The sequence below is a fragment of the Onychostruthus taczanowskii genome, unplaced genomic scaffold, assembly GCF_017590055.1.
Source record: "Onychostruthus taczanowskii isolate IOZ18803 unplaced genomic scaffold, ASM1759005v1 scaffold70, whole genome shotgun sequence".
In the NCBI taxonomy this organism is placed as follows: Eukaryota; Metazoa; Chordata; class Aves; order Passeriformes; family Passeridae; genus Onychostruthus; species Onychostruthus taczanowskii.
In genome coordinates, this window is record NW_024504787.1 from 4441544 (window position 1) to 4453601 (window position 12058).

Genomic DNA, 12058 nt, shown 5'->3' on the forward strand with positions numbered 1-12058 from the left:
CTTAACCTTCATTTATAAACATTTTTACATGACACATTGGAAGACTTTGCTCTTTTTTTTTGTTGTTGTTGTTTTGTTTTGGAGCTTCGTTTGTTTGGTTTTGTTTTTTGTTTGTTTTTTTGGGGTTTTTTTTTGTTTGTTTTTGTTTTGTAAGTAAGCAAAATTTAGACAATAGTGCTTTTGTCATTCTCATCCTGGGGAGTTTTGAAATTTTAATGTCTGCCATAGACTTCTAATTGTGGGGTCAGTGCTCCACTTTATGAGTCTGAAACCTTTCCTTTTTCAGTTAATGTATCTGATTTTATTATTTTTTCACTGAGGGAAAAATACAGGAATAGGTGCTACTACTGCTTATCCTAGAGAATCCTCATGGGACCAGGATACTCTAAAGAGTTTGAATGCTTGTTAGTAGCAAGTTAGTAGCTTGTTACTGAATTGCCTCCTGTGTCAAGTTTTTCATACAGGGTTTTTGTGTGAAGGTTCTAAACAGAGTGGAGACTTGTCACTGGGAGATTGGAATCTTGTGTTTCCATAAAGGCAAAGTCAGATTGCAGCCTTAGAGTTTAGAATTGGAAGATAAAGTATTGGTAGACAGAAATAGGTCTCTCATCAGATGTGTTTATGAGAAGCATTTCTCCCACCTGCAACAATTCCATTGGTTTTTATATACTTTGACTTTATGAAACTACTGTGACATGATCTGAGCATTCTGCCTGGTGAGATGGCAGAGGCTAAGTACAATGTGAGTGCTGATCTGTCACTGTGACTCCAGCCTGCTTCAGTCTACTGTTAGTGATGCAGCATATTTTGTTATTATTAAATACTTTGATGCTACTATTTCTGTGCAGTGAAGTCAGAGCTAAGTTCATTATTTAGGCAATATGCTTTTAGAGCAGAGATACTGTAAGCAAGTGTCATCTTCGCCTCTTCAATGTTTGTGTGCATGCTTTTTTTTAAAAGACTAATGAGAAAAGCAACCTGCTCATATTCTGGAACCATCATCAGCCACAGGCAGACTGTGTTTACTTCCCTTAACTAGGAAGGATATGTGTATTCTTACTGCTTTTCCTTTGACTTTTGTCAAAATTGTTACTTCAGAAAGGCATAGAACACTAGTAAATGCAATTAAAAGTGTCTTTTTAAAGAAGCATTTTAATAATAGAGATGTTTTACTGTAGCCAACAACACAAAATTTATGTAGTAGGAAAAAAAGATGTTTCTGGTGGGAGGTTAATGGCAGTTTTAAAATCATGTATCTTGTTGGTGACAAATGATTCTCCCCCTTGAAACAACCTCTCCTTTGAAAGTTACCTCTGAAAAGTATAAAAGTAAAGCTATCCCAAAGGACATATGTGATTGGAAAAGTAGCGGGAAAAAAAGAGGATGGGGACAGAAAGAAACCTGAGCAACTTACCTCAAAACTTAGTTACTGTGGGAAATATTGGTATGTCAAAAAAATTTTATTCTGATCTCAAATTTACAGCAAAATAAATGAAAACAGACTCAGTATAAATATAGCAGAGCACATGTTATGCTGAGCTTGTTTGTTCTGAGTTTGACTGTATTATTCTGTATTTTAAATGAAGTGTCTTCTCATAGCTTTTATTAATGTTAGTTACTCTCCAGAAACCCTTGTGTTATGAAGCACAAAGCCACATTGCTGTGTCTAGAAGACAGAGTTGCCACTTTTGTAATGTGGTGGCAGGCTTTAATTTTTTTTTCCTTGTGTCTGATTCAAACTGGAATCTTTTTGCTTCTCCCTTCCTTAATTAAGCAGCACACGTTAGACTCTTAAGTGTGTACAACCTCTGATACATAAGGTTACATACATCTTTCTGTTGAACTTTTAAAGTGTTAAACTTTCAGGAGATATTTTCGGCAACCTGGTGTTTTTTTCTAGAAAACTGTGTGGGTTTGGTGGAAATACAGAGTCTGGTTTTGTTTCTCTTCATGCTTCCAGAGGACACGTGACAATGGTGGCAAATTTCTCCACTCACCTGTGTGGCATCATAGTAGTGAGCTGTCAAGCTGTTTCCTCTGTTGAACTTCCATCTGTCTTGCCAAATCGTTTGTGATCTGGGTAAAAGACACACAAGAAAAATAATCTGTTTATTATTTTTTATTATCAACTGTCAGCAGTTGAATCATTATTCTACTATAGTAGAGTTCACAATGCATTAATATGATGCATTTTCTCCCTAAATTTGAGATGTTTAATATGCCTTCAACTTTTTGTCATTCAGGATGGTGATGAGTCATCTCCAATTTTAACAAGTCCTGAAATTGTTAAGATTCCAGATCCCCAGATGTCTATGGTAAGCATGCTACATGTGGTGCCATCTGTATTACAGAATTACTGTTGAACTTTTCATAAATGTAGATGAAAGCTTGCCATCTTAAATATTTTAAAATTCCAGTGGCAAGATATATTTAACCAGTTGAGAAATATCAGTGGGTTTGAATTTTGTATCTATTTTTTTCTATTTCTGCTGCTGCTAGATTAAAATACAAGGATTGATTTAATGCTTATATTCACCTCCTCCTTTCCATGCATAATGTCCTTGCTTCTGAGGTGTAAGAAAGCAGAGAAGGGGGATTGTTGGCAAAAGAGATCAGAGGGTGGAAGCTGAAGAAGAGGAATGTAGAATTTAGAGACTGGTGCAATAAATCTTGGTCACTTCCTCTGTTAAAATGATTTTCTCCCTACACTCTCTTGTATGTTGTCTTTCATGTAGACAGTGCCTAAATACAGTTCTAGAAAAGATTTCCATTATTGTGGATGCCAATTCAGTGGGACTGGTATTGGCAGCTTTGGGAACCTTAATGTAAGTGGGCTTGTCCTGGCAACACTGTTTGAGCACCGTGTAATCTAACATTGCAATAGCAAGTCTTACAATGCTGGAAACTGCCTTGGCTGCTGAAAACTCGTTGGCACTGTGGCTGCTATTGTGGCTCCTACTGTTGCTAACATGGTATTAACAGTGGGACAAGTTTTTGAGATGTTTTTTCTTGCATACAAAGCTTTATGCTGCAAACATCATCCTAAAGAAAATGTTTATGAAGTGTTTAGCACGTTTGAGTGCTGTCAGTCATGGGTGTGTTGACTGAAACGCTTACATTTTACAGCAATTCACCAAAAGGCAAGGTAGGGTTTGTTAATGCTACATCAGAAACTGAAACAGACCCTTAAAACTCCCAACAACCCTCCACATATTAGTAAAGGAATTTTTTTTTGTAAAATAAACAAAGAAAAAAAGCCAGAAGATGCTGCACTTTCAGATTTGAATTTTCATGCATTTTCAAGAGACTGGTGAGTCTTCTCTAGATGGTTTTGTTTCAATAGTAATTTTCTCTGAAATTTAGTATTTATAAATATTGACTTACCCTCTGCGTTTAGGAGAACTTAGTAGAAAGCAAACATCACAAACTTGCTCGAAGTTTAAGAAGTGGACCTTCTGATCATGACCTGAAGCCTAATGCAACTACACGAGACCAGCTTAATGTAAGTCGGTCATATGATGGCTAAGTTCAATTTTGTTAGGTAGGTTGGTAATAATATATGGTGACAGTTTAAGGAAAATGCAGTTAATTTTAGTTTATAGAAAATCATGAATTAAGTGTTTCAAAGCGTTTAGATAGAAAAGCCCAACTCAGAAAGGAACACAAAGTGCTCGTTCATTTTGTTTTAAACCATTTAGGGGGTTTAAGAATATGTACTTTGTGCATGTCATATAGGTGTGAGTGGTACACTTAAAGCAACTGCGTTTGCCTGCACTGTCAATTCAATCAAGTATGTAACTGAGAAGCATCACCATGATACCAGAGCTTTGTGTTGTTGGAAAGCTTTTTTTTTTTCTAGCAATTTTTGTGTTGTTATTGTTGTGCTTTCTCACAGTATACCTTGTTAACTTGTTGATTATGCCTGTTCACGTTTTTAAACTCACTTTCTGACTGTGTATCAAATAGATCATAGTGAGTTACCCACCAACAAAGCAACTAACGTATGAGGAACAGGATTTGGTGTGGAAATTCAGATATTACCTTACTCATCAGGAAAAGGTAAGTTGAATTGTTGAATGGTTTGGGCTGGAAGGGACCTTGTCACTTATATCAGTACGCTTTTCCAGGTCTGTGCTTATGTATATATAATCTGAATCTAGTTCTACCTTTATGTGAGACATTTGTTTTTGAAATAATTTTCTTTGGCTAGTTTTCTACTGATGAATTGTCCAATCTCCTCTTTAGGCCTTGACAAAGTTCCTGAAGTGTGTCAACTGGGATCTACCACAAGAGGCAAAGCAAGCACTGGAGCTGCTGGGCAAATGGAAGCCCATGGATGTGGAAGACTCATTGGAGCTTCTGTCATCTCACTTCACCAACCCAACGGTGCGGCGCTATGCTGTCGCCAGGCTTCAGCAGGCTGATGATGAGGTATTCACTGGTCTGTTGGTAGATGGAAAAGTCAGCTGGTGTCAGGATTTTTGATCTCATTGAGTCCTTGAAATGTTTGCTACTTTTTACAACATTTTAGTGAATACTGGTAAAGGAAAACGAGAGATGGTTCACTGTGTTGCTATTTATTGTAAGGTTTTTGGGGAGCAGTCTTTACATTATTAAGTGTCACACATTGATAACTGTCTTAGCATGAACTTCCAGTAGAAGCTGGTTTTGTTAAACAAGGTAAACCAGCAGTATGCTCTCACCAAAACAAGTGATAAATTTTGAGTATTAACCCGTGGAACTGCTCTGAACTTAAATAGTCAGTGGAAGGATTTTCAGCAGATCCATCTGGTGAATTCAGTCTGTCATCAAACTCTTTTGCTATAGAAAATGAGTAGAAGATTATCTGTGGAAATGAGGTCTTTCTAATTGTATACTGATTAGGATGTGATGAGCTGTGATTATGAATAGAGCCCACTTAATGGTATCTAATATGTTAAATATCAGTGATTTATATATTTTATTTTTACAGTTAAAAAAAAATCCAACCCAGGTTTGAATGTATTACCATAACACTTGAATCTTTGGCAATCAATGGAGTTTAAAATAGGGAGCATAAATATATCATATTTTTTCATGCCTACTTCAATAGCCTAGGTCATACTGCTTTGACATTAAAAATGTACCTTTCATAAAGTACTGGAAGGTAAGTAAAGAGAAGAAGTTGAACAGTAAAGGCAACAAGCTGATTTTAAACAGCAAGTCGTTAAAAATCTTTTCTTTAATCTAAAACAGATTAGATATGTGTTTTTTCTCTTAGATCCCCAGCTACACAAAGGATAAAAAAAACCAGTCCATAAGAGAAGAAAGAATCTCCATTCTTGATACCACAGTCCAATTTATGCTTGAGTTTTCAGTTTCCTTCTTTTGAGACACAAATTGAAGGCTTTATTCTGTGGATGCTGTAAGCAATTAGGGCAGCTTAACTAAAGAGAATGTTAACATAGTAATTGCACTTGAATATTCACTAAATTAGCACTTACTGTCTTTGAGTAACAAAGAATAGTATAATGATAAATCATTATCTTTTCAAGAGTCAAACTGCATCCAGCACCAGTGTTGCTATGGTACATTGCTTGTTTAGGGAGACTTTTGTTTCTGTGTTATTAGAGGTCACTAAATCTCGACTAAGTTTATCTCTAAATTAGAATTTTGTAAACAGAAGGATTTCTAGTTTTTTTTGACTGACACCCTTATTTCACTTGGATTTTTTTCTTCTGTAAGGATTTGCTGATGTACCTGCTACAGTTAGTCCAAGCATTGAAATATGAAAACTTTGATGACATAAAGAATGGCCTGGAGCCTAGCAAGAGGGACAGTCAAGGTTCCATGTCAGAAACTATGACAACATCTGGATCTAATGCTCCAGAAATAGACAGGTAAGAAGCTTAGACTTCCAGCAGAAAGGCAGAAACATTTAATATTCTAAGACATCAAATTGTTTCTTCTTTTTAGGGGAGCTTTGCATATTCATCATGTTGTTTTATAATCTGAACATTAAAAAAAAACCCAAGAATAAAAGCAAACCTAACAAATCCTGGGCATTCATGAAATGTGTTTCCAGATTACACATAGTTTACAGATGAAACAATGTTAAAATTGCGGCCTTTGCTCTTACTGCAGAAAAGGAAGAAAACTTCTGTAGAGCAGGAAAAACACTGCTGTTGCTTCCTTCTGTATTTGCAAAAGTTAAGGTGTCTTCACTGAAGTTATATGAGGCTCCACTTCTGGCTTTCACAGAATGTGAATCTAAAAGTCCAATCAATTTGAAGTGAAAAGAAATTTCATCCTGCTTCTGCAAAAGAAGGTATAGGGGAAGACTTGTGGAAATATACTTCTTATACTTGCAGGAATCCAAAAGAAAGACTGAGGTAGCTAATAAAGTATTAAGCAAAGTGCAAATGAACTTGGTAACCAAAGTCTTCTGTGAATATTTGTTACAGATTTTTAGGATTTTCAGTCTTAAGGCTTCTAATGACTTGTAACACGAGGGTGTATTTTTTGTGTTACAGTTCTACAGCTTTTCATTGATCTTTCTGCAAAGCCATAAAAGTGGGTGTTGTGGGAAGGGTGGTGTATTTTGAGGCTGCAATGATACTTAGATCTTAGGAAGCTATGTAATTACTTCTTTTCAGGTAAATTTACCATCTGAAAACTTTGCCTTGCAAATAAGCATTTGTCTACTCTGTGTAGTTGCATTCAAAAGACTAGTGCTTGCAGGTGTTGTGTATTAGCAGTTTCATCTTAGAGCATTTGAGAAAGCTCCTGAAAATGCAGATTTGTTGAGTTCCTATCTATGTCTGCTTCTTTTGAATGGCAGATGTAATAAAATGGAAAGTTTAAGTGAATGTCCTTCACAGGCATAAACTGTATAGCTCTCTAAGCACAGATTTTTGCTGTTTTCAGGAACTGCAGCTGTAAAGTTGCTTTTCATGCAGTTTGTTCTGAAACAGGGTTGGGATGCTACCTTCAAAGAAAGGTAGCAAAGAAACTCTTCTAGTTTTCTGAATTTATTAAGCTGTGGAAGTGAAATTAATTGTGATTTCCATGCATGCTCCCTGGCACCTAAGCAAGAATTTTGAGTCATGCCAATTACATGCTTTCCTTTGTGTAGTTCCCAGATTATGAGTCCTATTCCACCTGTTTCCTCTCCACCTCTTGCTTCTAAGACAAAAGAGCTTGCAGAAAATGAAAACCTTGATGTAAGTCACATGATTTACTTTGTATTTATTGTACTTTTCTAGTGACCTGGTACTGTTTCTTGCTTTTGTGTGAATATTTGGATCCATTGGGTAAATCTCACTGAATATTGAAAGTGCCTAAGGAATATACATTTAATGTAAATGCTAAGAAAATAGCAATAGCTTAACTGAATTTTGTTACAGGGTCTCTTTATGTCCATGATCACAGTATCCAAAGCTGGGGGACTGGAAATTGAAATTTTTCTGTAAAGGAGAAAATCATTATGTGATAGCAAAGGCTATCACATACTGATTAGACACTGAAAACTGCATGTGTTCAAGGTGTTCTAAAACAGTCTTTTAATAGAAAATAGTTATCCAGATATTTCAGTCTTTGCAATCTGTTCTTTCTATAGCCATATTCTTTGGCATGTCATCTTTTTTGAACCTAAGTGAGACACTGTGTTGATTTACTTCTGCCAAGGACTATATTCAGTTTATGCTATAAGTAGATGAGTAATAGGAATGGGACTGGAGGAGGGGAAAGATAGAAGGTAAAGGCATTTTGAAGGAATCTGATTTTAATCTGATATGCAGATTAATTGGTCTTTCAACTAATGATCCATCCCCTGTTGCAAATTGTCTTATTTGAGTCTTAATACTGCATAGAAAATAAACCTAAAATTGAGCATATCAGTAAAGATACACAGATTTCTTGCTACCTGGACTATTAAACCTGAAAGAGGCAGCTGAATGCTGTGTATCCTCTACAAATTTGTTTTCTTGAAATCGAGAACATCATCAAGACTGTTAGATGCTCTGGATACAAAACCAAGTAGGAAATCTCTTTGGGAGTTGAATGTTGTGGCATATACAGCAAGATACAATTGCATAGGAGAAAAGAGTAACATATTATAAGTAGAAATTACATTAGAGGTTTCTTTTTGGAGAACATCATGTGCTTTTTATATGTTGGTAAATACATTACTGGAGTCGCAGACCTTTTACTTTTAGTAGTATTGCTGGATTTAAAGGAATATTTAAAATATTGTGATTTAAATACTAGGGGGGATATGATTCAGACTTTAGAAGGAAATATATCTCTCACAATTCTTATATTTACTTGGTGTTTTTCCTTAACTTAGTCTCTCAGATGCATAGATTTCTTTGTAACTTAATTTTTTTTTTTCTTTTCTTAAATCCCTTCCAGCAAGACCTTTGCACTTTCTTGATATCACGGGCATGCAAAAATTCCACCTTGGCAAACTACTTGTACTGGTATGTTAGAAACTGGTTTATTTATACTGTATCAACTTGTAATTGAAATCGAAACTGTAATGCCCAGAGGGATGCTCATCGAAAGATGACCTGTCTTGAGAGCTTCAGAATCTCAGTTTTTCTCAGGGTAAAGTAGTAGATTTATAACAATATGCATTTGAACATAGTAATTTATAAATGGAGGCTTTTAAAATGCAGAAATATGCATTATTGTTAGACAAAAGAAGGTGATGTCTAGAACATTACACACAATGTCACAAAAAGCAGCCTAACTATGTTAAAAGTTGTCATTCAAGTTATTTGTGGTGTCGAGGAGGAGGTTAAGTTCACCTTTGCTCTGCTTTGTTGTCTGTGGCTGTAATTTTTGTGTTTATAATGTTTGACAGTGTTGGCTGGAATACTGAAGTTTTGCACTTAAATATTAATCAAAGGTGTATGTTATGAAGATTCATAAGGCATTATATTTTTTCATTGTAACCTAGTTTTAATTTTATTCCATTTGTGGTTAGGAGCACAAATAAAATGTCATTGCAGATACGTGCAAGGGAGAGCTTTAGTTGTAAATATTAGTTCATCTATACCATAGAGAGGTAGGATTGCTTAGTTTAGGATCTTGTCTCAGCTCAGTGTATTAAGAGTAAAACTGGATGTCTAAAGTAGTAATCTGCAAGCCTTCTGAACAAGTATTTGCATGTAGGCATTTTCTCATTTGAAGCAAGCCGAGATGAATAGAGCTGTGTGGAAGTGTGAGTCTACGTATTAGTGTACAAACATCTGCATATGCACAACACTCACAGCTATTTACTTGCATCTACTCATGTATTTTAAAAGGAAGACCTTAGATGCCTTTTACGTGGCTAAACCTAAGTCATAAGATTTTCATTTGTAACCTTTGTAGCTGCATCAGATAACTAAAAATACTAATGCATTTGATCATATTTTAGTATGCTAAGAGCATTAACCACAGAGAAGTTGTGACTTGGGGACTAAGTGTGATATGTGATGTAAAACATAACAAATAGTTTTTATAAAATTCTTGCAAGAAACCTCTAAACTATGCTGAGAGATTCCATTTAAAACTTTCAAAGTTTTATTGTGTAATTATTTTTAGTAGGCTGAGTTTTAAGATACTTAACTGAATGACTTACATACATTTGCAGGCAGTAGTTACTTCTGTTGCAGTGACCAAAGATAATCTTCAGCTTCTTTAAAAATTACTATTAAATATAAATTACTAAAATAATTGCAGTCTGAATTGGTGTCAGTAGACAAGTGCTTGACTTAATCAAATATTCTTCATTAAGATGTTGGTTGCTTAACTTAGTTCTATCATCTTGATAGAAACTGTTCTCTTACATTTCAGCAACATCTCAGACACTCCGTCTACAGAAAGTTCAAACATCCATAACTCTGTGAAGTTTTTGACTTATGACTTAAAAAAAAAAATCAACAAAACAAATAGGAAAAGTCCACCAAGCCAAAAACCCTAGTCAATTTATTCTTTGTTTTCTTTCCAGACATCTCAATTTCTCAGTGACAAAATACAAATGTTGCAGCCACTGTATGAGCTGACGTAGCCATAAATCCTCATGGCTGCTGATCAATTGTATGTTTCAACTATCTAGACACAGCATGCAAGTAAAATAATCAATGGAAAAAGTACAATAACCCTTGAAAATTGAACCTTCTGCTCAGTCACTTGTCATTGTAAAGCTATCCTTCCTTTAACAGTGGCCTCAGAAGTCAGTGCTTCTGCTTTTTCTGTCTCCTCTTTGGACATACAAGACACCTACCCAAGTATGAAGCATTACTCTTACTCCTTGTTTCAAGACAGCTTTGAGAAACTGTCCAGGGCTTTTTAACAAATGAAGATGAAAGTGGCACATTTCAATTCATTACTTCTCCTTTTCCTTCAAGTTTATGTGCAGACTCTGAACTTCCTTTATACACATTCACGAGAGAACAGTCTATAACACTGCATTAGCAAGGCCCTAGGAAGAATCTTTACTTGTAGATTTCATTGGGGTTGTACAAATGGAATAAGTTACATATGCCTTATTCTAGTGGATGTAATATGTTGTGTATTTATAAATAAGACTGCTCAAATCTGGTCAGCTGCAAATGACAGTCTCGTCTCACAATTATTCTGTCATGAAGAGATTCCGCACAAGTACGTATGGAAGGTGTAATTCTTGGACATGTCATGTCCAAGAGACTCTTGAATTAGTCACTTTTGAATCCAAAAGCAGTGGTTGAAGATTTATTGAGATGCTAATTTCTTTATTATTTATGATATATTTTTACTTTATTATATTTTTATTGCATGTTTTTGCTGGGTAGTACTAGGAGATACATTCATCAACAGAAAGAAGATACATACATAGCTTTCAAATAAATAGCTACTTTTTGCTTGTCAGTGCTGTAAGTAGAAATTTAGACAAAAGCATTCCAAATGACTGTTTAACATCAAAATAAATTGTCAGTGTAAGTGTTCCAGATTGTACTTTTAAGTTTTGTATCCAGTTCATTGTTTAGAAATGGAAACTCTGTCATGTAGACACTGCGGAGCTGCTTTAGGACCAGCACCTTTCCTTCCACCATAGCCTTGTATTTTGGGTACTCTTGAATAACAAGTTTGCAGCCACTAAATTGTGTAGCAGGTGGTATCATAGTGGAAAACATGCTCGGTTGTACTTCTCGGCTGGAGTGTTCATATGCTTTGGACTTCAGGTGTGTCCTCTGTGAGACACTTCACTGTAAGTGAAAAACCACAGACTCTTTGATAGACTCCTCTGATCCAAATGGAATTGGGGACTATGCAATTTTAAGAGTTCAGCTGTTGGTTGTGCTGAAGATCTCAAAGATCATATTCATTTTAAGTTCCAGGTCTGCAATACAGGGCTACTGTGTTTCACTCAAATTATGTAGCTTCAAGAGGATGGTATAATTCGTGTTGTTTTTATGCTGCAGGTATGTAATAGTGGAGTGTGAAGACCAAGATACTCAGCAGAGGGACCCAAAGACTCACGAAATGTACTTAAACGTGATGAGAAGATTCAGTCAGGCATTGCTGAAGGTAATGCGTCTGTGTAAGGAAGTCCATACTTCTTCTTTTAAAAGTTTCAGGTGTCTAGGAGGATGAGTTGGGTTTTTTTTTTTTGTGTATGTATGTCACATGCATTGAAATTTTATAAAAGCTTCCACTCCTGCTTGAATTTTGAATTTGTAGTAAGCTGAAGAAACTGCAAAAAGGAAAAGAATCAATATTGAAAACTTCTCTTTTGTTGGTTGTTCCTGTTAGTAACATACTGGTTCTAAAACAGTCTGCGTTACACTGGGTGTAAAATATTCTAAAAGCCTTGTGTAATCAGTTTTACTTATTTACTATTTATTTTTTGTAAACTCTTGTCCTTGAGGCACAAGTGGAGAGACTCATCTTGAACTCAGAAACAGCACTTGCTGTTCTGTATGTCGGCAGCAGAGGGTGCTGGAGCAGCAGGGAAAAAAACACCTAAAATAGCTGAAAAAGCTTCTATGAATTGGAAGTTTTACTGTATAGCAGATACGCAGTCTTTACGTATTTTCATGTATCTCACACT

General features: G+C 35.6%; 1 protein-coding gene across 5 annotated transcripts in view; it reads left to right on the forward strand.

Moving 5' to 3' along the window:
• Positions 1-12058, forward strand: part of PIK3C3 (phosphatidylinositol 3-kinase catalytic subunit type 3) — a 66922-nt gene that overhangs the window by 15059 nt on the left and 39805 nt on the right. For 2 of the 5 annotated variants that reach the window (XM_041422051.1, XM_041422052.1), the window contains 9 exons: positions 2244-2315; positions 2736-2825; positions 3398-3502; positions 3967-4059; positions 4246-4431; positions 5725-5879; positions 7115-7202; positions 8392-8459; positions 11430-11535. In XM_041422051.1, the coding sequence (XP_041277985.1) occupies positions 2244-2315; positions 2736-2825; positions 3398-3502; positions 3967-4059; positions 4246-4431; positions 5725-5879; positions 7115-7202; positions 8392-8459; positions 11430-11535 (963 nt within the window). The remainder of the gene's footprint in view (positions 1-2243; positions 2316-2735; positions 2826-3397; positions 3503-3966; positions 4060-4245; positions 4432-5724; positions 5880-7114; positions 7203-8391; positions 8460-11429; positions 11536-12058) is intronic. The other 3 variants (XM_041422053.1, XM_041422055.1, XM_041422054.1) reach the window with 2 other exon arrangements.